Here is a 26,248-nt window from a genome sequence, read left to right on the forward strand (position 1 = left end):
CATATGAGAGAGAGAAAACGTTCTTCAGCCATGTAAAGTTAATCTAGGCCTAGATGTGAGCTGACTCAAGTAACTATACCCAAAAAACTTGATTACCAGAACTGTGGAAAGGCTGATCAATGACAGTTTAAAGGCAGTCAGCATGCGTGTAGCAGAAACAGTGCTAAGTAATTCTAGGTTTGTTCCAGGATGAGAAGGGATGGTGATGCCCAGTCATTGTGGCTCTCTGTACAGGAGGATGGAAGTTAGAAGACAGAGCAGTGGGAACACCTCTGTTTTGAAAGGGCCATAAAAGGTAGGGAAATAGAGATTCCAGCTCTTTTCTGCAACATCTGGTGCAAAACTCTTATATTAAGAGAATATGAATGATTGATTAGAATTTTTGCTAATTTAAGAGAATGAAATTCAAGTACATAAGGGCTTTGAATTTTTTTCTGTGTTTTGTCATTTATTATTTATTAAAGATGGGTAACCACATTGGAAGAGCTTGCAGCCCTGGACAGTGGAGGGCCAAACAGTAGAAGGGTCTGGCAAATAAACTGTTGGAGAAAGCAAGGGCAAAAAAAATTGTATGGTTGAGAGAGTTTGAGATTGACTGCAGTAGAAGACAAGGAGCAGGGTTATTTGGATTTATTCTTATCTTACAATACCACAAGAGTTTTTTCAACCTTTCCAAGAATGAATCTACTGTGATATACTTACCCTTTGTAAGTAGAACATGACATCTCTCCTCTATTTTTAATTTATTGTTATTGTCAGCATTCAGTGGCGTGTGCTCCTTTGAAGATCAGGATGGCGCTTTGTTTTGTTTCCATCTTTCTTATGTTAAAAAGAAATTTCTGGGTGGAATTTGTTATATTTTAGAACAAATATGATTAAATTACTTGCCCATCTCTGAAGGCTTCTGTGATATTTAGTTTGACAGGCATGTTTAAATTGGATGCCTTAGTGTGTGACTGAGACTATTAAAAAGCCTAACTCTACCTTTGGTCTACAAAACCCAGAGGAATAGGTAAGCTCCAAATTCAGTTTAAAGATACTTAGAATGCTTACTTGGGTGTCATCACATGAATAAAGGCTGATCTTCAATCCACTAAAGGAAAATATTAAAAATATTATATTACATATTTAAAAATGAGATAAAAAGACGGAATAGCATTAGATATATATTTTTTTAACAGGAATGGTTTGCTAGCTGTAATTCTTCTGAGTCTTACATGCAGGTGTATGCAGCACTGTTGGTTTTGTGATCTTTGGTTCAAGAAGATGTCTTGCATTCTTAGGATAGCTGAGGAATCTCTATTAATAGTTCTCTGCTTTTCTGGAAGCAGAGGCATAGCCATCATCAAGTGTTTGTGCCTATATTTTGAAGCAGCTATATCAGAATGTGAAATATTCTGTGGTTATACTGTGGAGTATTCCAGTGGTGGGAACTCTGAGGAGCTTTCATGCTTGGCAAACAGGATGTTGGAGAGCTTAACAATAAGACTGTGCTCAGGCTTTCATGAAGACAATGCAGAGTTTATAGCATGGCTGATCTGAATGAAATTTTATGAGTACAGACTGAAGGGCCCACTCATCCTTCAGGTATTTTTCTTTAAAACTTCAAAATCCTATTTCATATCACTCATGTAGGGAGGTTGTGCCAGAATTCTTTGGAGAAGTGAAAAGGAATGTTTTAGTTAACATCCATCTGACTACTTCTTTCTTCCTTTTTCCATCTGCTCAGTATTTTTCAAAGGCTGCCAAAATCTATATGTACCTTTGTATGAGGCAACAAAATCACAGAACACCCTGTGAAAATCACTTTGGAAAATCATACACCGTAAAAAAAAAAAGCTGGCCATAACCCTAATCATTACTTTAATAAACATGCAAAATAGAATTTCCCATCTTGCTTCAAAAGACCTTTGTCCTCTATCAACTGCACTGACCTATCCCTAGTCATGAAGACCTGAGATGACCTTGTCAGTTTATAAACCCGTGATTCTAGAGATTCTTTAACTTTCTACCCTAGATCACCACCCCATCTTATTCAATTCACTTACTAAGCAGTGCCATGTATTCTGCAAATAATCCAAAGTAACATAGTTAGCATGTTTTAAGCATTGTGATAAAAAATTGTTTAATTGGTGTGAAATTCCCTCTGGGTTTCAGTCTTTGTTTAGTGTCTCAAGTTTGAAGCCAAGAAGAAAAAAACCAAAAACCAGTAGTTCTCAAATAGAAAACATGAATGCAAAGGCACACTCCCCCACTAGGAAGCCAGCTAACTGAGATCATCTTCATTCTAGCATTCCCTTTTAAGGAGAGTAATGGACACTTCAGTCTCATTCAGACAGTAATATGAGAAAAAAACAATCCTAAAACAATGTGCATTTTTCCCCTTGTTCCACATTTCTGTAGGTGACAGCCATATTATATTCATTCAGATTGTGAGGTGGATCACAGAATTCTTGGAAAGGCCGTGTTGCTTGCTGACAATAGTTTTTTTATGTTTGCCACACATTGGACATAAAGTCCTGGAGTGAAGTTCAGCAACCATTCATATCAAACATCACCTGGTATTATGCTAGACCAGTAGCAGTTGGGCAGTTACATTTTTCACACTGTAGACAGCCAGAATGATGAAATGTAGAGCTAAGTTCTTAGAGGTAAGATTGGAGTTGAATGGCTCAAAAAATAGATGTGTAATCCTTTGAGTGCAAGACCTTTAATTGACAGGTTTTGATGTTCAAAGCAAATAACTTTCAGATTTTGCTTTTAGGACACAATTGTGTTTCCTTCGCTGGTTTTGATATGAATATTATTTCAGGGTTGGGGTTTTTTTCAGTATAAAATTGATTTTCCTGTATTCTCATAAATAACATTTCCAGAGAAATGTCTAGTAAGAAAGTTGGCTAGCTTTTTAAAAAGTACTCACCAGAAGTTAGTGTCCTATGTATACATTGGATTTTTAAAATAAAATACTATTTAATTTGCTCAACTTTGAAAAATCAGACTCAATACTTAATAGAGCACTTAAGTCAAGAACTAATTTATCCACTCTATAAATAGAGTTGCTGATTTTAAGTGTCTGCAAATATGAAAAATAGAAGTATAAAATATTTAATTTCATTGTCTTGTCTTATGCCTAAATACAGAGATAAATAAGGAAATGCACATCCGTCTGTTGCAATAAAATGCGTGCCCTCAAGTGTAGGAGGCTGCAATTTCTTTCATTCAAAGCAAAGAAGTCTGGTTTTATTTAGGTCCCAGCTTGAGATGATGCAAATCTTTTTCTTCTGAATCCCAAGTGAAATCCTGAACCAGCCTGCTGAACTGATCCCCGCACAGCTAAAAATTATTGCAGGAGACATCTCACATTTCAGGAGAGAACCAGGCTCCAACCTCAAGTTTGGAGTAGTCAGCTGCGAGAGGAAGATGTGGGAAGTAGACTAGTAAGCCAGCAATTTTAAAGCCAATGTTCAACACTACTATCAGTATCCATGGCTAGAGAGGTCTGCTATCCTGCTTCTTCTGTGGATGTTATTCTATTTGGACATGTATGGAGGTGTTCACGTTCTGTTCCAAGGGACTTGAGCCCCTGCTCCATAGTACTTCTTTGGGCGAAGTGAGTGAAGCCTGCCTGGGTGCTTTGGCCATGGCACCCCCAGTTTTACAGAATCACTAGGTTAGAAAAGATCTCCAGGATCATTGAGTCCAACCATTCCTATCAATCACTAAACCATGTCCCTGAGTACCTCATCCACCCGTCTTTTAAATACCTCCAGGGGTGGCAACTCAACCACCTCTCTGGGCAGCCTGTTTCCTGTCAGAACAGCAGAGCTTATTGAGCTAAGGCACTTCCAAGAAAATACAGCTGATCAAGGCCATTTTAAATCAGTTTTGGTTCTTGTTAAGTTCACTGTTCTCCGAGTCTCTTAATTAGAATTCTTTTCTGTTAATTTTATCTTCCAGATATGTGTTAGATTGTTAGATACCTATGAAATATACTAATACCTCTTGAAAAAAAATGGACCCTTGCAGAACCAGGGGAATGTGACTGTGTCTACTATTTCATGAAATGTCTGTGGTCATTATAATAGTGATGCCATCTGTGATGGTGGAAGAAATTTTTGAGAGAGCATCTTTCAGCATTTCAATCCCTCTGTCTATTGTCTATTTTTCATCAATATCTTTCAGTACATCTGTTTTTTCTAAACATTGTTTAATTCTGAAAAATTTTAGTTCTTAAATTAAGATCATTGCACCGCATGACACATTATATGCTTTTCATTTTGTAAACCTAGGTTAATTAAAGGGCTGTAGAAAAATGTTGACGAATGTGATGATATGGAAGAAATCATGCAAACAAAAATACAGAAAGATTTTTAGGGATGACTGATGACCTTGTCATCTTATCTATTATTCAATTTGAGACATTTTAAAATCATCTCATAGTGGTTCATTGGTTTTCAGCATTTTCAAGACATTGAGGTTCTTTACAATTTTTCTGATTTGAGCATGTAATAACTGGGGCAAACAAAAGCATTAATTACTACAGTATCAACATTCTGAACTTGCTCTGAATTCTTTTGAGGCAGTTGCTAGGCCTGTTGCTGCTGTGAAGATCTTTGCTCTTGATAAGTTAGCATTAGTTTTATTTGGTCAATGGATAATACCAATATTGTTCAGTTCTGCTGCTTCCCATTCAAGTGAGATCTTTCTCAATTCAGCCTTCTGTTCTTTCTAGTACTTCTTCAGACAGATCTTCACAATACAGCTGAAATGCCAGTTCAGAAAGTAGGATCCACTGTGCTGACCTTTCTTGTAAAAATCTAAAGGATTTATTTTCTGTAGAGATTTGTAATAAATGTCACAGAATTTCAATTCTACTTCTAAAATTCAAGAAACTAAAAGAATTTTGTGTTTATTATTACTACAGTATTCTTTTCTATAAGTCATTTTGAAAATATTTTTTGATATACGTAGAGCAAGAGCAAGTGAAAGTTGGACAGATTTCAAGTTGTCCTTATTTTGACAATGCCTTTAAATAAGGACTTATGTTTGAAAGACGTCCAGACATACAGATGAATGGCCTTCTAGGCATTTTAAAAAAAAGAAGTTAACCTATGTAGTATTAGATTTCTGTATTAACATGATATTTCAGGCAAAATAAATAATTTGTTTTATCATGCTGATTAAATAACTTAGAAATGTCATAAATCTGTCTGAGCTCAAACTGAAGAGTATTTTAATGAATTTTACTTCACTTTCATCTATTTTGCATTATGTTGAATCATTGGTATTGCTATCAACTTTCTGCTTTAGAAAATAATGAGGCAGTAGAAGACAGTGTTGTATTTACAGCTTTTTATACTGTTGACAGCCATTTCTTAAAAAAAATTAAAAACTGAATGCTTGAGAAACAAACACAACTATATGTCTCTTTCTGCTATTTTCCTAGCAGTATCCACAACTTGCATAGATAATATAGACCTGGCTGCCCAAAGCAGAAGAATCCAAAGGGCCTTATCTGCAAACCGTGTGCAGTATGGGGAAGGAAAGATTGGGAAGTGGGAGGGGTTTCAAGAACTCATTTGGTGTCCTCTGATTTCCAAAAGTGTAGGCTTATGACTTGCCACATTTGTTTTCCATTAACTGCCTAACCATTCTACCAGGAGTTGCCAGCAGAATAACCTTGATCCCATACAGCATGGGATGCCAGATGCTGTTAAAGTCTGGCATGTAATTCATGCTCTCTGAATCAGCCTACTTTTCTTTCTTACACTCTACCTTTCCCCAGTATGATTCCTCTTTAAGTATAACTCTATCCTCTGCTTTGATACCCATCTACAAAATGGTATTTCCTTAAAATATTGCAACTTTTTCCCTCTGTAGTCTGTGTGCTATAAAACAGATCATAATTTTGTGAGCAAACCTCAATTACCAATAATTCAGGAAAAATATTTAATTCTAATAATACATGCTATTTTTAGTTTGTAGCTTGGGGGTTATTGCTCCATATTCATGGAATTGTTTTAATTGAATTTGATATCATTTTGGCTTACAGTAAGAAAAAAGAAACAGACAGCCTGTTTAGAAATAATTTATTTCTAATTAACATGAATTTCATTTGACTTAAAATTCTTTTACATTAATTACCAAACTTGGATATCAGAGTGCAGTATTTATGGGCTGACAAACTATTTGACAGGGATCCAATGCATTTTCATTTCTTTGTGACAGATGCCCTGAGCCATTTACAACCTTAGATATGCATTCAAAATATTTCTTGGCATCAGTTAGGTGGATTTATGTACATGAACAGGGTTCTGAGTATTGCTGTTAGTGTTCTTCATTTTTTAACTCTAAGACAAGCTACAGTAATATCATTATTAAACCTTTTAACCTGTGGAAGCTATGAGAATTGATTAAGCCAATAAAGATTTGAAGTAATTACTGAAAATCATTCTGACACATTCATTTTTTATGCTTGAGTCACTAGACTGCATATCATGTGTGCACTGCATAAAACGTTGCACAAGCAAATTTTTTGCTTTTATTTTTATGTCATCCTGTTCAAAGAAACTGTAAAGTAACTATGTCTGACACCTGCCTTGCTCTCTTTTTTGTTGAGTGTTTTAAAGATTCTGGAAGTGCACAAAATACCCATGAGTTCTCTCCAGTAAGTCGTCAATAAGAATGCACAAATGTATACACTAGCACGCAGTGAATATGCCTCTGGATGTAGAGCACCATCCTTGTTGAGTGACTGAAGTAATCACTTTAGATTAATTTGATGTTTTTTATTCACTTTTACTTTTTAATGCATGATTTATATTACTTTTATTATTATTTCTGCATTTTCTCTCTCCCCCTCTTTTTGTTTTACATATTGCTTTCATTTGTTCATAGAAGAAAAGAAAGCAGATCCAGAGAATGGGGATACAGGTAGGGTGACTCGTTCAAAGTATTTTCATCTTTTTGCCCTCAAATTCTTTGATCTATTATGTTTAAGAAAATGTGTACTGTGGAGTGGGATCACAATTTTGGGTATTTCAAAAGAGACATTAGGAAATAGAAACTAAGAAAGGGCTTTCCCACATGTGTTTTTCTTTGGTTTTTCAAGGGAGTCAGATTAGGGTGGTAAATGGGAAGAAAAAGACCAGAATCAGCTAAAGACGACTCTCATATATCTTAAGACTTCTGTTTCGTCCTTTCCACACTAGGCACAGAGTATGCAAGCCTGCATACTGCCTTTTTCTTCTCTATAACAGGTTTCTGACCTCCAATATCTCGGTGTTTCTGTAGTCCCCTTATCACTGAGGTGCTGTGCCTCCCAGATTTCATATCCCTCTGGTCCATGTCTATCCAAAGCTAAGTCTGTCCTAATATTTTCAGAGAAACTCCACTCTACTTCCATACCCTTTTACTCTTCCATTTCCCTTTACTACTTTACTTCCATTTCCATTTACTACTTCCATTTCCCTTTTACTCTTTCTGTGCCCCTGAAGACCCACAGTAAAGCAAACTCCTTTACAAACACATCAGCATCACCAGCATCTGTAGTAGCTAGGATAATTTAATCATTCCCAGTGGAGAAGTTAATGAAAGAACACAGCTACCCACTGGTTTTATTTGTATTTTTTAAATAGGTAGGCTTGCTTTAGGCTAGGGTGGGTGATAGGGTGATTTTGTTATGCTTTTTGTCTCTAGTGTGGACCACAGGCTATCAACTGAAGAATCTTACTTTAGAGAGTAACCAGTATTAGACCTGAAGAGCAAATAACAATCTTTAGCTCCAGGCTGAACTGAATGGTTGGTTATCTCCTTGTAAAGATGTGACTATGAGCAGTTGAGGTCGAGAAAAGTTAGGTATTAACCACACCACAGATTACTGCCCCTTAAATTTTTTTGCATGGAACAGACGCTTAGTTTTCAGTTATGGGGAAAGTTTTAATAGTAAAGTATCTGTATCTGATCTTATTGCAAGTTAAAACATGAAAATACTGGAAGATGGAGCAGTTATTCTAGTGTCTACCCTGAATTCTGTTGTAGGACCAGTTGTAGGAATTATACAGCCACCACCTAGACCATGGTAGAAATTACACAGAATCACCTCCACAGGGCTCATCTCTAGGTTCTACTTTAATAAAAGAATCCAACAGAATTCCGTCTTCTACTCCATATTATATGCAACAGTAGTTACAGCTTGAGCTGAGTGCCTCTGAAGAGGGACCCCACCTACTGATTCTTACTGGATATTATAGTCTTTATAGGTTTTTTTCTTTCCTGATGGCACTACTGCTCATCCAATGCTATTCATGGTATCCCACATCTGTCTTCTGGCACCTGTTTTGTCTGTCCTGAAACATTTCTTTATCTATTCTTACAGAATATCCTGTCGTTAGAGTTTTATTTGTACTTCCTTATCTACCAGTTACATTTCCATAGATAAAACCAAAGTTTAAAGCACAATTCATGCGGCCTAAGCTTTATTTGCTTTAGTCATTATTGCTAAACTTGGGCACAAATTGGTCTCTTACTACAGTCCTTGTGGATCCGAGGGCAGGTTACAGGGTTGCTGTGCACAGTAGTTGGGTGCCTTACTCTGACATTTCAGAACTGCATTTGCACTGTAGTTGTGCTGCTTTCCCTCAGCACACTCTCTTCTGAAAATATGGAGGACTAGTACTGAATCAGCAGCTGTGCTAATGAAAACCCCACTGAATTAATCTTCAGGCCATAGGGTTTTAAACATTGTTCAAAATAAGCAAAGCTCTGAGAAGTTGCCTACAGTGTAATGATCCCAATTATGTTTGGTGAACAACTCCAGTCTTTGTTCCATCCGTGTGTCTTAATTTTTTCTTTTCCTATGACTGAAGTTTGACTGTCTCATTGGATATTTCTGTTGAAGGCTCAGCTACTGTCTAGAAGCAAAATTCTGGGAGGAAGTTAAGGCAGAAGTATACAAATTAACTCACTTTTACCCAGCCAAAATTTTGGTTGGATACACTTTGGTACATTATGGCAATAAATGGAAGTGTATCATAAATAGCTTTAATTTTTGTAGTCAGTCTCTGTAGTCCAGCAAATGTGTTGTGCTGTGCTTTAGCTAAGGACCTGAATGTCACAGGAGCACAGTGAGCCTTGTGCTACCACTGTGAAAGCTTATGCTACTACATTTTCACCACTATTGATATCTAATAGATTCAGATTACTTCTGATTTGCTTACACATGTTTGATATACCCCTCCTGATTACAGTGGAGTCCTTGGCACAGGACTGATTTTCAGCCTTGGTTGTCAAATTCCTGTTAGGACCTGAAGCTTCCTAATGCACCCAGACATTACTGAAATCAGTGGAGAAACTTTCTGCTCCTGCTGCCCCATCTGCCCTCCACCCATGCTGGTTTCAGCTAAGTACAGATCTCTCAGCAGAGATGGAGATGATAGTGTTGCATTTGCACCACTTGGTGCAACATGCATGCACACTGGACCACATGCATGGGAAGTGCTGTGACAGTCTCTCAACCTTTCCTACTCCCATCCAGATCACAGCTGCATTTGGCTTAAGTTACATCGCCTGTGGCAGCAAGTAACCCTGGACACTCATTCTGCTTATCAGTTCCATGCATAGTAGAACCAAAGCTGATCTTCCTCATGTTCCTTACGAACTTTTCACTGTCCTCAAGATTCCCTCTTTTTGCATTTTACTGAATTCAATCAAATGTACATAGCAAGTTAGTTTTTCTTTTAGTAAGATTTTGTAGGAATTGAATGATTTTTTTCTAAACTTGCGAGCTCGATTTTCTCTTGAGAATAAAATGAGCCACCAATTTTGCTTATTTTGCTAGAGGACTTAAATCAAGGGTTTATGTTTTGTACTTCCCTTTTCAATGCCATATTTTGGAGTGTTTGGTTTTGCAGATCTTAGGCAATTTGATTTGTGGAAACCTAGCTTTCATCTTGTCAACAGATAGACAAGAATGACTATTTTCACAAGTAATTGTGAAATTTCTAATTTATGCTCAATAGGTGGTTATTTCCTGAATTTTGGCAGAATGGTGGGGGAAAAACATGTGATGATTTTTAAGAAAATCTGACAAAATTTCCCTTTTGGTGAGAAGCATCTTTATTTTACAGAAGCACAAGAAATGGATTTTCAGAGTGTTATGATTTCTTTCTTTGGGCAGAAGTTAGTGTGTTTTACTTCAAAAGCACTTATGTGTTACTTCTGTAACAGTACACTTTAGCCTTATTGCATTCCCTCTTCCTTCCAGATTTCCTATGAAATGCCACAAGATTTAGCTGACAGGCCTTATAGTATTACCTTACCATTACTGTTTTCTAGAAAGAAAGTACAAAACTTTCTGCAGAGGCCCTGTACAAAAACCCACTTTACTGTTAGGTTACAACTTAGAACTGAGGTTTAAATTTTATATGAGATTTATATAGTACAGTTCTGCAAGTGAAGTCCAGATTGTTCAATATATATAATGTACAGAAACTTCCATTTATGACTAACAGGATGCTAGAATTTCAGCCCTAGATGGCTTTTAATGTCAGTCAAAATGAATACGTTTTAGCGTACAATTTTGGATAATGATACTCATGATACTCATGATACAATGATACTCATGATTCATACCATGCTAAAGTAGAAGAGAATCTAACCTGTGTGTATAATAAATAGCTATATTTTTATTTGTTTTTTTTTTTTTAAATTCTCGGCTGTTGTCTTCCTCTCATTTTTCTATTTCTCAGTCTTCCACCTCAGATTTGTTACTGACTTCCTTATTATTTTACATGGTAAACTGTGGTGTCACAATTCCAGTTGGTTGAAACCAGCTGCTGCCCAAGCCATATAGTAAGAACCCATGCCTAAGTGAGACTGATCATGTATGTGATTCAAGAATAGTGAATCCTGAAATAATTCCTGAAGTTCTGTGTCGTTAGAATGTAAAACAGTGATACCACTGGGTGGCTCTTTAACATTTCTTTAGACATCTTTAAATTGTTTGGTTGTTGCCTGATTAATAGTTTGTCATATCCCACTATATGATATGCAGAACCAGGATCTCCACTCAAAATAAGCAGGTTGTCTTTGGATTTTTTTTTTAAATGAAAGACTCCATTTCTCTTGAATATTTTTGAAATATTAAAATATATTCTGTGGAAATGTTGTGTTCCATTCTCATTCATATCTTCCTCAAAGTTGGTTTAATTAGAATTGTGTAGATAGTACAACACTTCTTAAGATTCTGCTGAAGTACTTGCTATCTACTATTTTCCTCCTTTTACAACTATTTGGTTTTCTGCCAAATTGTGATTCAGAAGCTAAAATTATAGAAAATGTAATTTAAGTACATCATATTTCATGTCTTTCTGTTAAAACTTCCATAGGCATAACTTTAAACTTGGAATTGAGGACTACTTCTGTATTTATTTTCTCTTTTTTTTTTTTTAACTTAACAGGTGCAATGGATGTAGAAGAAAGGAATCGCCAAATGAAAATGAACAAGTACAAACAGGTAGCAGGATCAGATTCCAGGCTGGAACAAGATTATCATTCTAAGGCAAGGGAGTTTTGTTTTGAAAAGCAACAAAATATGCTAAACTCAAATATCCAATATCCTTTTAGAAAGTACTAGATAAATGGGAAGTTGTTTCTTCAGTAAAATTTCTTGTGTGTCTGTAATAAAATTATTGGAAACATGCAGCAAAACCCTTATCACAGAGTGTTCCTGATTATTAAAATTTAAGAAGAATAAGTTAAAGCATATAACTTATCCATTGGACTGAACAATAGAGCCATGCTTTAAAAACTCATATAGTAGGAAGAAATGGGTTTACTGAGTGACAGGTGGAACAGGAGCTATTGAAACCTGTTCACATTTTAACACAATTGAACACAGAGGTATTTTGATCCATTGAAAGCTGAAAGATGTAGTGTTACTTAGTTTAACAGTGGTACTTTAGCTCTCAGAAAGGTATTTTATACATCAACAGAATCCTTAACCCCAAATGTGGCAAGTTGCCAAAAATCTGAATCATTATGTAGTGATATAGCCTCAAATACACTATCTAAAATTTTCTGCTATCTGGATCAGGGTCATGTCATATACAGTGTGTGAACTACAATAATCAAGATATTTTCCATTTAAACTTCTATTATATAAAAATAATCTAGCATCCTCTAAAAGACTTCATTAATTGAGGTCAGATTGTAAGTGGAAAACATGAGACATCTGACCTATAAAAACTGGTTGAGGAAGAGAAGTCTGTTTTAGATTTTATTTCCAGGAGGTAGTTCCTTGCTCTAAGGACTGGCAAATTTACTGTAAACTGAGTCATTTAATATTTGAAGACAAATAATTATCAAATTTATTAAGTATTATTAATTTTGCAGGTAATGTGGACTAATAGACTTTCTAGTATGTACATTTCAGAGTGGGAAAATAGAGGAAGAGCTTTAGTGAAGCCTGTGACAAAATGCAAAATCCTGTCCATGAAATATTTAGAACTGACAACACAAAAAGAAATTTGTGAAAATTGCTTACAATACTTAAAAGCTCTGTAGATGGGTTGCATGCTTATTTGAGTATTTTACAAATGTAGTTATTACTGCAGAAGGCATAGGAACTTGTATTAACTTGTGGGAAGAGCTTGATACACTGTCATATTTAGATGCTTCTTTTATGTTGACATGGCAAAATTCTTTTCATGTGTGTCTATATTGTTGACTTTGAGAGGTGTTACCTTTTAGAGATTGTGAGCAGACCTCCTCGTAAGTGTTATGATTGTATGTATCACAAAAATATGACTTCATATATTGTATGTATAAACAGACTTATTCTGCTAATTTTTCTGCTCCCTCAATGCTTGACTGAATTTTGAGTCAGAAGTAGGACTGGTACGGAGTAAAGAGAACAAATGGGCTCTTATGTGAAGGAGCTAGATAGACCATTACTAATTAAGGAAACATTTCCTACCCTTGTTTTTCCATTTCACCTACAACATTATTGGGCCTCACTCTACATCTTTTATCTTTTTAATTAAAATTTTACCTTCAGTATTATTGGAATGTATTAAAGAGGAAAATTATAAATGGAATTATTTTATGAATATGCTGATTTATTTATTGCACACATCAAATTGTCTCCAGAAATAAACAGTTAATTTACTCTTCTGCCAAAGTGTAGTTTCAGTATTTGAAAATGAATTATTTGTTCTATCAATCAACTTGTGGAACTAGACACTGAATATTCACATATATGTATTATTTCAAAATGCATTCTTAAAATTGTGTAGTTTTAAAGCCATGTGAGAACCATAACTCTCATAAACCAAATGAGAGTTCATTCTTCACGTTTTTTTTAAGTTTTTTGCTACTACTGCTTCCCTTTAATTAAGTGCTTATATTATCTAGAGACAGAAAATGAGTATGTATAATTTATCTACATGGTTTCTACAAAAAGTGCTTCTGGAATCACAGTCTGAAACACACATGTCAAATGCTGACTGAAATATCACATGTTCTGTGTACTGTATAATGACTTTGATTTTTTAAATATGTCAACTGGCATAAGCGGGCAGTCAAGCGTGCCATGACTGAGAAAAATGTCATTAAGTAGACATTAAGTGACATTTAGTAAAGCTAGCACATGGAATTTTTTTAACCTTTCTGTTCTATTTCTTTCTTTAAATGGAATTCAACATATATGCCCTATGTAATTACTTTGAGTTAAGGAAAAATATCCTTCCTTACTGAGAAAGCAAAAGCTAAAACAGTGGAAGTTGTAGTACATATTAAAATATTAAAATAATTCTGTATTATACCATTCCAGTTTTGTTCTACTTCTGCAAGTCAGTTCTGGAGGCTCTAGAGGAAGTTACATACACTTCTATGGCGCATAGACATACATTTAAAAGCTTGTGGGAAAAGTTTACTTCCAGACATCTGTGTTCTTAGATGATGCTGAAATTTGAAATTGATTTCACTTATATTTTTTCCTCGTGAATGATAAAATTGCAGATGGCATTTTTATGATTTGCATACATGCCTCATTGTTTTTGAAAACTAAGTATTCTGCTTCCATAATATTTTGTGTTCCTGAATTTGGCAGGTAATATATTGTGTAGAAGAGTTATTTCCTTTAATACAGAAGTTGCCTAAGTATGGTTTCAGCATAGACATAAGGAAAGCAAGCGATGTATTTGATTTTCATATAAACATATTTGGAACTAAGGATATGAGAGGAAAAATGTGGGGATTAAGGATTAGGTAAAAGTATTTCTGGTGCTGGAACAATGAATTTTTTTCTGAATATTGAGTGCTAGTAAACTTGCACTCAGTAGCATATTATACAGAAGTCTAAATTGCAGTGCTGGTAGAAGCTGACATGCAGGAAACCTTAGTTCTAGAAACACAGATAAAAAGCACAGTAACATAAGAGTTACAGCAGCTGGAAAAAACAGCTCTGCTACTCTAGCCCGATTTATGTAATTTTCTTCAGGGATCTTTCTGGAACAAGTTTATTGTTTTCCATAAAAACTAAACTTCTCAGTTCTTAAGTGATTAAGCAAGGTGCACCATGAAGGGGAAAGAGGCAACATGGGAGCCCAGAGAAGCTGAGTGAGCAGTGTATTAGATTCACTTTGTTCATGTTTGGTTGAACTGGCTTTTGAAGCCAATTCCCAAACTACCTCTTAAAACCTCTGTGAGCCTCTCTGCCTTACTTCTTGGTGGCTGTTCCCACCACTGCTTGGATTCAGGATTCCTGCTAGCAAACGAAGAATAAAGGGTGCAGGAAATCATGCCATTTCACTCTCCTCCCCCCACTACTGGAACGTGCCCAGTGGATCAACTAGAGAGAGCTGAAAAGTTTTCCTGCTACTGATAAAAAAGAGATAAGGTACTTGTTTTATGTGGAGCCCTAGAAGTATTTATAGTCGATGTGAAATCAATGCAGAATTCCATCAACTCAGCAATATTACCTACTGCAGAAGGGTCTGAGTAACTAAAAGCACTGAATGACAAACTAAATGGGCCTGGATTTATGTAGGAGTTAGAATAGTGAAAAGTGATGTTTTTCTTTAAGAACAAAGCTAAAACTTGCAACTAGCTGGCACAAATTTAAACCTAAAATTATGATGAAACTCATTTTATTTGTTTTCTTGGAAGAAAATAATGACCTACAAAAAGGCAGAGAAATCCAGTTATATAATATAGCAATCAGTAATAGTAAGGTATTCTTTATTAGGAATATTGCCTATTCAAACAACAAGGAAGAAAGTTGGAGTAGATGAGGTAAAAGACCACATAAAACCCAAAAATTTCTGTAGAACTAATGACAAGATTATTTAGCCAAATGTAGAAAACAGTACACCGAATAGAGAATAATACAGAACACCAAAAAGAACTTTCCTATTCCACCTTTAATGATTCCTGTTGATGATAAGAGTGAAACTTTTTACTTCATCATGTGTGTGATGCTGCAGTTCCTGTTAATAACTGCAATTCAGGTTTTAGATACGAGCATAATTCTCTGTGTCAGGTGCAGAAGTCTAGTAGTATTAGGAATACTAGCATGCTACTTTGTGATCTTCTAACCTGTTAGCAAGACCAAGGCAAATTAAGCTATGGAAAAGATGAATTAACCATGAGCTCAGTTTACTTGCATAATGTAGATGCAGCTAAAGTGCCCTTGGAGCATGCAGGCAGTGAAAAGCTGCAGTTCTTCAGACTGAGACTCTTTGATTCAGCAATGAATCAGTACCACCTTTATGGGTTACCCGTGTGAGAGAATGTGCGAAAGGTAAGAACTGTGACACTGGTGGTGGAAGAGGTTGAGTTTAGATCTCCTTAACTCTCTGTCTTGTTGCCATGTGCAAAAGTGTACAAGAACTGCCTTTTTCTTCTGAAACCTGCAGTAAGTAGTTGCTTCATTGGAACAGCTACACATGGTACGTTTTGACCTCTGTTGTTGATTGAAACATTTGATTTAACGGTGTTTTGGGAATGCCCTTGTCTCCTCCTCAAAAATCAAACCAGAGGAGTACACAGAGCGGCAAAGATTGCTACCAGAAACACTTCTCACTTTTCTCTTTTAAACCTTGAGGAAGGGGAGTTGGGCAAACATCCAAACTAATAGGATGATAACTTTGATATTCTTACTGTATATGAGCTATAGGTGACTTGATAGTGGTTTAGATTTGGTAATTGTTTTTGAAAATTTAAGATTAAAGTTTGGGTGTTCTGGGAGGATCATGATATGTCTCTTAATAATTTGATAAGTTGTAATAATTATAAATATATCTCTTTGATACTATAATTTTTTCTTACAACTTCAATTGTTAATAATGTAACTAGAAATATTCAGAGTATTGAATAAAAAGTGGAGGATGGTTTAGTTATTTCTATTCCTTCAAAACAGTGCAGAAATTAGAAGTCTATTTTGTATACATTTCTTTTTGACCTACCAGTTTAAAATTTATATTTTAAATATCTGGATAAAACTTGAAATATTAGAATGGAGCTATCCTGAAGAATAATTAACAAGGCAAAATTTAACACAGATAATACCACACAAAAACACTCCATGCAATTAATTTCTATGAAATACCTGTAAAACCAATGACCTAATCAGTAGCCTTTTATAGGCTTATAAATGGAAATAGCTGTGTTTAGTTTTATAGGGTCCCTTTGTCTTCCCCATTTCCATAAATTTCTATAAAAAGTTTGTGGAATATATTGTTGATGCTGCAGTTCTGGTTCCTAACTAGATGGGTTAAAAGTAATGCAGTGACTTTGAATGCAGATGTGGATTGGTCTGATTTCTGGTATTTTCTTCTTCAGCCAAAGATATGCAAACTCTAAGAAAATATTTCTGTTGCTGTCATTTTTCTTTTTCATTTAATTCAAGCTCTCTTTTAATTTTTTTTATTTTTATGCTTTCCTAAATTACTTTTTCATCATGAGTACCCATGTCTATCATACAGCCCATGCAAGCAAAATGGGTGATCTGGCTCAGTCAACACGGGTTTGTGAAAGGCAGGTCCTGCCAAACTAACCTGATCACCTTCTATGACAAGGTGACCTGCTTACTGGATGAGGGAAAGGCTTCTTGGACTTCAGTAAAGCCTTTAACACAGTTTCTCACAGCATTCTCCTTAGGATCCTGCCTGCCACTGGCCTGGACAGGTGAACAGTCTCCTGGGTAGAAAACTGGTTGGATGGCTGGGCCCAGAAACTTGTGGAAAATGGAGTTAATTCCAGCTGGAGGCCAGTGACAAGTGGGGTTCCCCAGGGCTCAGTGCTGGGTCCAGCCCTGTTCAATATCTTTATCAATGACCTGGATGAAGGCATTGAGTGCACCCTTAGTAAGTTTGCAGATGACACTAAGCTGAGTGGAAGTGTTGATCTGCTGGAGGGTCGGGAGGCTCTGCAAAGGGATCTGAACAGGCTGAACTGCTGGGGTGAGTGCAATGGCATGAGGTTCAACAAGGCCAAATGCCGGGATCTGCACTTGGGGCATGACAGCCCCATACAGTGCTACAGACTAGGGGAAAAGTTTCTAGAAAGCTGCTTGGAGGAGAAGGACCTGGGGTTGTTGGTTGACAGGGACTGAACATGAGCCAGCAGTGTGCCCAGGTGGCCAATAAAGCCAATGGCATCTTGGCTTGTATCAGAAACGGTGTGGCCATCAGGTTCAGGGAGGTTGTTCTGCTCCTGTACTTGGCACTGGTGAGACCACTCCTTGAAAACTGTGTTCAGTTCTGGGCCCCTCACCACAAGAAGGATGTTGAGGCTCTGGAGTGTGTCCAGAGAAGAGCAATGAAGCTGGTGAAGGGGCTGGAGAACAAGTCTTACTTGACTTGTAAGGGAACTGGGGTCTTTTAGCCTTGAGAAGAGGAGGCTGAGGAGTGACCTTATTGCTCTCTACAACTACCTGAAAGGAGGTTGTAGAGAGGAGGGAGCTGGCCTCTTCTCCCAAGTGACAGGGGACAGGACAAGAGGGAATGGCCTCAAGCTGTACCAGGGAAGGTTCAGACTGGATATCAGAAAGAAATTTTTCACAGAAAGGGTCATTGGGCACTGGAAAGGCTGCCGAGGGAGGTGATTAAGTCACCATCCCTAGAGGTATTTAAAAGAAGTGTAGACGAGGTGCTCAGGAACATGGTTTAGGGGCAGATAGGAAAGGTTGGACTCGATGATCCAAGTTATCTTTTCCAACCTGATGATTCTATGATTCTATCTTTCTTAGAGATTTAGGATATTCCTAAATGTAATTTGTGATTAACACAAATGATACATTCACATATCATGGTCATGACTGAAATGTAGACATCTGAAAGCAGACTGATAGTGTCTGTCTTTATCTGTCAGCAGGTACATTCTGTTGCCAGTCATTTACCTCGTTCTTGTGTCAGCTTCTATTGCTTCTCGTATATCTGGCAAGCAGAGATTAAATACATTATAAAATGATGATAAAATACCTTGTAATTTTACAATGGATTTCAAATAGAAAAAAAATAACTCATGAAAGTAAAAAAAAAATCATCAGTCTATTTTGGCTCTGAATATTCATTAGTTATTAGAATTTCTTTGTGAAAAAAGGGGATTTTTGATAGCATATAATTACATTTTTCCATTTAAGAAACCCACAAAAAGTGCTAACTCTTGGGTTTTACTCTTACAGCAATTACATATTTTTTGCAAAAAGTATATATTTTTCAGAAAAAGTATTTTATCAAACAGATGTACCTCAAAATGTATATCAAAAGTTTTAAATCAAAGCTGGATTCAATTAATGAATTGAACCCTTTCATTAGCAATCATATCTGAAAGTTACCTGGGTGCTGTTTTGACCAACATCCAGCCAGAGTAAACACTGAAATTTATATTAAATCCTTTCATCCTTTTGTGAAAGAATGTTTTTTTTCTTTCAGAACTGCTTTGTGTAGACATGTGAATTGCTAAACTCTTGTCTATTTTGGTTCAAAGCACGTATCTTTTCATAGTAAACTCAATTATTTATGTTTATGGTTCTTATCTGATTTTAAGCTGTTGAGTTCCAAGATTACATTGAACTGAGTAACAGTTAATGTCTAAAATAGTATGACTATACTTGAATTAATTATCTAAGATGTACTGAAACTGATGTTATGCTGATAATAAATGAGAAAAGCTATGGAAAACAAGAAAGAAAATTAACTGGGAAATATGTACTAAATGTCTGGGTGCCAAAGTGTGACATTCAAAAATGGAGAATATATGAAGTTAATTGAATTGATTCAACAGCCAGGAAGCTCCAGGAAAAGTGAATAATAATTTGTGATAACATGTATCATACCAGACTGCAGTTTGTGCTATTTAATTCTGTGACAGACAGAATAGGCACAAAAAAGGACATTATTCACATTTGAAAGATATCAAGGGTAGAGCAGGGATTCCAGGTAGATGGAAATATGTTTGCTAGATCCATTTGCTAGGCTACTGACCTTGAAAAATCAGGGGAAGTGTGGTACGCAAGTAGAAAATAAAGACCTGTAGTCCCAGTGCAGTGCTTGCACGGAGCCTGCTTAAACGTGTAGAATTCCAAATGAAGAAGCAGAACCTTTGTCTGCCTTCTTACAAGGGATGGCTCTGAGGCCACTGAGTGCTGCAGGTCTCGGAGGCAGGACAGCTGGCTGGGCCCTCACCTTGCACACCTTCTGCCCTGTCCAGCTCTCTTCTACTGCAGCAGCTTGAGGAGTGTCTCCTGGGAGGGCCACTGAAGAGCTGCTCGCCATGGTTCAGCTGTTGGTTCCTTAGATGGAGGATTTGCCCAGAGTTTACTGTTATCATTTGTAATTCTTCACTAAAAATGTTCTGGCTATAATGATGAGTGGATTTAGCAGTGTGGATATTTTCTTCGGTCCAGCCTCTAGGATTGCTTCTGTTTGTTAAATGGATTGATTTTCTTTGATAGCAACCCCAAATTTATTAACAGTGGAAAATTTGCTGGTTTATCAACCTTTTTCCAAACAATAGATTTGTAGTTATGAGGAATTTTTGCCATCCATCATAGAAGAAAATCTATGTATCTCTGTACTTTTTCCACGAGGCATCACATTTCTTTTTTCCTTTTTTTTTTTAAAGCATCTCAACCACATAATCTATTGCAGTTAATTTTAGTTACTAATATAACTGACTTCAAGCATCCATATGGCAAGTAGCATATGTGAAGGACTTGCATGGATATTATTCTGTGAAAGCTGTCTCTGCACAATAGGGCTAATCAAAGCAGGGTCAGGACCTTGCAGTCTCACCATAGAGAGGTTTTTCCTTTGTAAGGCCTTAATGCTTTCAGCAACATCTCTAGTGAGAATGTTACTAAAACCTGAAATTATTTCTGTGGCACTTCTAACCCATGGCATTTCTGACAGTCATTTGTTGAAAGTAAAGTCTTTCCTTACAAGGACTGATATTCATTTAGTGTTGGGAAATAGAATATTTTCTTTGGTAATACATAAGCAGGAATATTCTCTTCCTCCTCCAGATGGAAATTGTTGTTTTACCACAGTTACCTTGGACAATCTGGAATCAGCGAATGATAACAGGAAATAACAAGGAAAAAAAAAAGCAGTTCTGAAAATTTAATCCTTATTTCTGAACAGAGTAATGATGTACCCAAAAATTGTTAATTTTTTGTAATACAAAAAGTAAAACAGTTGAACTATTTCATCAAACTTCTTATGCTAGTAGTATTCCAAAAACTAAATTTTATACAAAATTATCATATAAAGTCTGCATAAACAAAACCTCTTCTTTTCTCCCCTAAAACAGCATCTAGTCCTAAGTCTTTGCCTTGAATATATGTGTAATTTTTTTATCTAATAACCTTAAGTATCATGCTGAAAATAAATTTGGAAATTGTGTTTCTTACAGAGACAGATTATGGTGAGGAAAACTATTCATCTGTCATACATGCAAACACACGCAATTTTGTCATGAAGTTCAACTTGTGTTATCACAGTAAAATTTATCTGATGTACCTTTTTTTCTTAAAAATATGTGAGATCTTTATAAGATGTTCTATTCAAGTATCTTAGATCCATTAAATTTCAGAGAACCAGGATGCTTCTTCCTGTTTTTGTCTCTCTTGAGTGACATATGTCATCAGGTAAAAACCAATTCTAGTAATTTGTATACTTCTGTGGTTTAACCTGAAGCAACTAGTTAGTTAATAATATCTATACTTTACTTAGTTTGAATATGATTTTCTAAAAAAAAAATTCAAAATACTGTAACATAGTTTTGTGTATCTAAGAGATGATCACGTAATTTACTTCTAGTTACTTACTTCTGGTAAACAGGCTGACTTCCAGTTTCAAGAACTGTAAAGAAGTAACTTTGGTGGTTTTAGGAGGCAGTTAGAAATATTTCCTTTCCACTTTTAAGTTAGTTTCTAGTGACATAAATATAGGAAATGCTATGGTAATGCTATGCTAAGGAAACGTCCGCAAAACGAAAATAACTTAAAGGGCTCAAATAATTCATAGACATTAAAGATCTTCAAAAACATTCACAGAATTTTTTGACCCCAGGATAGTTCCAGTTTAGATAACCATCTTGTGAAATAATCTAAGTTTCTCATACAGTTTCAACTGAATTGTTTTGGGGGAGTTTTTTCCTCCTTTTTTCCAGAAATGTTACACATTTTAATCCTACTAATAAAGTGTTTCATATGAAGTTGAAGCTGTAAGTAATGCTAATAGCTGTTGCATATTTTCTGTAAAAGTGAATTCAAATTAACCTTACAATCAAGCAAAGAGGTAAATTATTTTATGATCTACAATGTGATATGACAGACATAATTAATACATATTTCCTCATTAGTGCCTCTCTGAAAACTGAAGCACAATGACCAAAGAGAAAAAGGGTTTTCTATTCCCTACGAGCAGTTTGCATATTCACTGTCTGCCTGCAGCTTTTTTCCCCCTTAGCTGCAATATAGCAAGGATAAAGCTGCTGAAGAAAAACATTTTCAGGCAAAAGGAATGTTTGCTAAGCAGTTTAACTTTTCTGTGGAAGGATAAGGAGATGGTGTTATCTACCTCTTGCAGATTTGTTTCCCCTTTAGGTAGACATGAATAAGCAGAAAATATGTATCAGCTGAGCTCATATATTTCTTAGCATACAGGGATTTTCCAAGATGTATTCTAATCAGTGAAAACAAGAGATTACGAAAAAAAAACTATGGGATCATCCCTCAAATCATGCTTGAATTTGGAGGCTACCCTCTGATATATATGGATTTAAGGACTTATAAGATGGAATCATACAAAGATGTATTTATAACTTGTTCTTGAGCAATTGTGTTAATCATGGTCCTTAGGCACTTCTGCTTACCAGAGGGCCAGTGTGTCAATCCAGCTGCTGTCTTCAGCGTGAATTCCTTTGAAGATGCTGTGTCCCAGGACAAATTTAGTGAAAGCCATATTTAAATGTTCCATAGAGAAAGCAGGATTAAGAGGAAGGTTCATATCGCTGTTCTCGAATCATTAAGTATGCTGAAATACTTAACAGGCTTTTGAGGTGAAATAAAATGTAATGAAACAGAAATTCTGTGATAAGAAAAGATGGTTGCCTTTCCATATCTTTTTATGTGCTTTTATTTTTATGAGAGACACGGGAACTAAAAACAAATTATGAAACATAGTTTAAAATCCAGATTAAATGAGAACTCCTTAAAATACCTGGTTTTTTACTTCCTAGCTTGCATTTCCAAAGCAAAATCTCAAAGAAGCCCAAATTAGTTAGAACACTTAAAGGCAAAAGAGGATTTCTTAAAACAGAAATCCTTGTTACCCTCTTAAAAAAATAAGATGTTGCCTGGATGGAAGGACTGTATGAATTGCAAGAGATTTTGAGAGCAGTGATGACAGAAATGTCATGCAAATCACTTGAGGAACAGAAACAAATACAGGAAGCATGCTTTGACTGTGTTTATTCAATGTAAGTAGGATTCACTAGAGTTAGAAGACAAAAAAGGACCAGAAACAGAATTAAGAGTTATCACTGAGGCTGAACCTGTTGAACATGTGAGTTAACTGCAGGCAGACTCACCAGTTTGTCCTAATAAACGTGCCGGAGTTCACCAGGAGGTAAAGCACTGGAGATACCATTAAATGCAATTGCGTGGTAGATTGCGAAGCCCTGAACACCTGTGCTTTTATAATCACCCTGGCTTGAACAGCTCAGATTATTTGCAGAGAATAGTGTCCATGATGATGCATCTTCAGGAGACTTGGCACAGTGTTCTGTAATGCTAAAAGACTGCTGGTCTGTGTTTTAAATAGAATTTGTTCCTTCTATGCAAAAGTCTAAAGTTCATCTATGGCAGCTAAAAAGATGCTGGGAAGTTTAAGAAGATCTACATCTAGACTTTTATTACTCACCATCACAAAGTCAGACTGTGGACCTATTACCTCTAAAGTGAAACTTGCTGGCTGACTTACTTGGCCTCATTTCAAAGAACAGTTAAAAATCAGAAGTTCTGCAGTATGAAAGTAATTTTGGATAGCAAAGCTTTCAAATATATATTTGAAAGAACATTGTTTTATTTTCCTGAATTATTTTCATGTCAGAAAAGAGGGTTGGATTGTTGGACATCCTTCTACCCTCAGTTCTCATTAAGGAGTCCTTATTTTGAAGCTTTTATTTATTTACCATCATATTATGTAGATTCTTCTTTCTTTAAGATCTTTGCTTTTGTTTAAAATTTGTTGGGAGTATCCTGGATAAATCAGAGCATTCTGTGGTTCACCTATAACTTCTTAAGGCATGTTGGAATAATCAGATCTTGTAACAAGGTGAAGATGAGCCACAGAACACATGAGATTTTCTGTTCATTACAATTTGTATAGTCAATTATAGCTGTTTCACCCTAGCCATGAATTATACCTCCATCTCTCTTCTAACTAATTTAATCTGCCACAATCAGTAAAAACCATGGAAAAGAGCATCTTACTTTAATAGCCAAACTATGAAAACTCTTCTTAAAAATCTCAGTTACTTTCCTTGGTAGATAACAAAAACATTTTGCTTGAGGCATACTACAGAAGGAATCAGACTAGTTGTGGTATCCTCTTATTATGAAAAATCATGTTCCAATGTCCTGTTCTTGATGATTTAGTGTAGAACCTCTTTTTATGAGCAGTCACTTCAAGGTAGCTTTTGATGATGTATTAAGATTATGAGGCACCTTCCTGGCAGTTTTAAACCTTGTACTTTACTCCAGAGTCTAATGCATCTTAGGTTGCTTTTTCATATTTTTTTGAGGAACCAATCTTCTGTTGTTTTACTTGTCTTTTTACTTTAAACTACAGGGTTTTGTCCATTGCATTTTTCATAGGAGAAATGGGATTTTAAACAGTGGCTTTGTGATTTTGAACAGTCCTTGAATAATGTACTAACTTATATACCCCAGCAGAAAGTTTGCAGTGCTCTCTCCTTTCAAAATTTGTAAAATTAGGACCTGACTTAATGATTAAATGAGAATACTTACTTCCCTAGGCTGGATGAAGCTATTTTTGTGAATTAATTCTTCATCAATACCAGCTTGAACTCAGAAGAGGTATCAGTGCAGCTGAATTAGAGGTTGTCTTGATCTTCTAGAACCCATACTGTCTGAAAAAGAACATCAGAGCAAGAGATTATTTTGTGTTTTGAAACTGACTGTAGGAACAGATTTTTTTTGTAAGAAGACAAACTTATTGACCAGCTAATACGCAAGCTCACTAAAAGACCCAAATGCTTTTTAAGAGCTGTCTTACTGCTCTCTACTTTACCAAATATTTCCAGGTCCTGTAAATTCTCCTTGATATAATTCCAGAATATTTTCTAGTGCTCTCCTGTATTATTTTCGTATTGTGCACTTAGGGAGTTCTTAAAAAAATTGCAGCACATGGCAACATATGTGAAGCAGATAGTTTTTTGTCTTTTGATTTGTCTTGCCTCCAGACTGCCTCCTTCTAGATTTCCACTTGTCCTTAGACAGCGATCCACTGGTGGCTTCCACATTACTGCTGCCATTGCAGTTTCTTCTTCAGCTCCTGGATCAGCTTGACCTGCAGGATGGCAGAGTAATTTGGGCTGAAGGGGACCTCAAGAGCTATTTAGTCCAACCTATACCTTAAAGCAGGGTCAGCTGTGTGGTTAGTACAAGTTTCTCAGGGCTTTGTCCAGTCAAGTCGTGAAAACATTCAAGGATGAAAACTGCACAACTTCTCTGGGCAACTTGATCCACTGCTTCATTCTACCTATGATAAAAATGTGCCTTCTTACACCAGTCATAGCTACTGTGACTTGCTTGGCTCTGTTTTCTTGACCTACTTCCTGTATGACCTGCCAGACTGCTGCTAGGTACTCCCAAAGCCATCAATTCTCCATCCCGGGTCTCCCAGCCACTCCTAACAGGGCAAATGCTCTAGCCTCAGCCATCTTTGTGGCCCTCCAATATACTCATTCTAGTTTATTGATGTCATTGTTGTACTTCAGGACTCAAAACTGGATAAAATATTCTAGATGTGATCTAATGACTGCTGAGTATAGGAGAATAATCACTTCCCTTGATCTTCCTTTCTTTGCTGCCAGGGCCGACTGCTGACTTGCTTGATCTTTTTTATTGTTCATTTTTCATTTACTAATTTATCAGTAGAATGCTGTTTGCAACATGGATTATTCTTGTAGCGAAGTCAGGTTTTAGTAAGACTGCATATGTGAGTGCTTGTTAGTGAAATCAATAAATAGATGGCACCAAACTACTAAGGGAAAGATGTGAGAACTTTTGAAGCAGGTTTTTTTTCATATGTCCAGGAGAACTATGGATGTTCTTCTTTACCAAAATGCTTCAATTGGTCGGATAACTTTATCTGAGATGCGATGGTTTAGAAGGTGGCTTTTGCAAATCAGGTTACAGCCAGTTCTTTTCATTCAAGGTAGTAGTAGACTAGAGTGTTTCAAATACTGGGAAAAAATATGTTGGATAAGGAATGGGAGAAAGGAATTGGATGTACAGGAAACCACTGTACGTCCAGCAAAATTTGCTTGTTCAGGCACACTATTGCTCAGAAGTTGCAACACCATGAGTAGCTCTCTCTGATGCTAATGCAAGACAAGAATGCTGAGAGAGGCACAGTGAGGCCAGAGTCAGGAAATCAAGGGGTGCCTAATACAAACCAAGAACTGGCTGAAGGGAGTAAAGGGTTTGAAAAGT

The 26,248-nt window shown here is 36.2% G+C and overlaps 1 protein-coding gene across 50 annotated transcripts in view; it reads left to right on the top strand.

Annotated features, from left to right (window-relative positions):
* RIMS2 (regulating synaptic membrane exocytosis 2) overlaps positions 1 to 26,248 on the top strand; it is a 465,641-nt gene that overhangs the window by 354,050 nt on the left and 85,343 nt on the right. For 35 of the 50 annotated variants that reach the window (XM_069854488.1, XM_069854498.1, XM_069854512.1 and 32 more), the window contains 2 exons: positions 6,898 to 6,933; positions 11,460 to 11,560. In XM_069854488.1, the coding sequence (XP_069710589.1) occupies positions 6,898 to 6,933; positions 11,460 to 11,560 (137 nt within the window). The remainder of the gene's footprint in view (positions 1 to 6,897; positions 6,934 to 11,459; positions 11,561 to 26,248) is intronic. The other 15 variants (XM_069854469.1, XM_069854504.1, XM_069854484.1 and 12 more) reach the window with 2 other exon arrangements.

The sequence above is a fragment of the Phaenicophaeus curvirostris genome, chromosome 3 (assembly GCF_032191515.1).
Source record: "Phaenicophaeus curvirostris isolate KB17595 chromosome 3, BPBGC_Pcur_1.0, whole genome shotgun sequence".
Classification (NCBI taxonomy): Eukaryota; Metazoa; Chordata; class Aves; order Cuculiformes; family Cuculidae; genus Phaenicophaeus; species Phaenicophaeus curvirostris.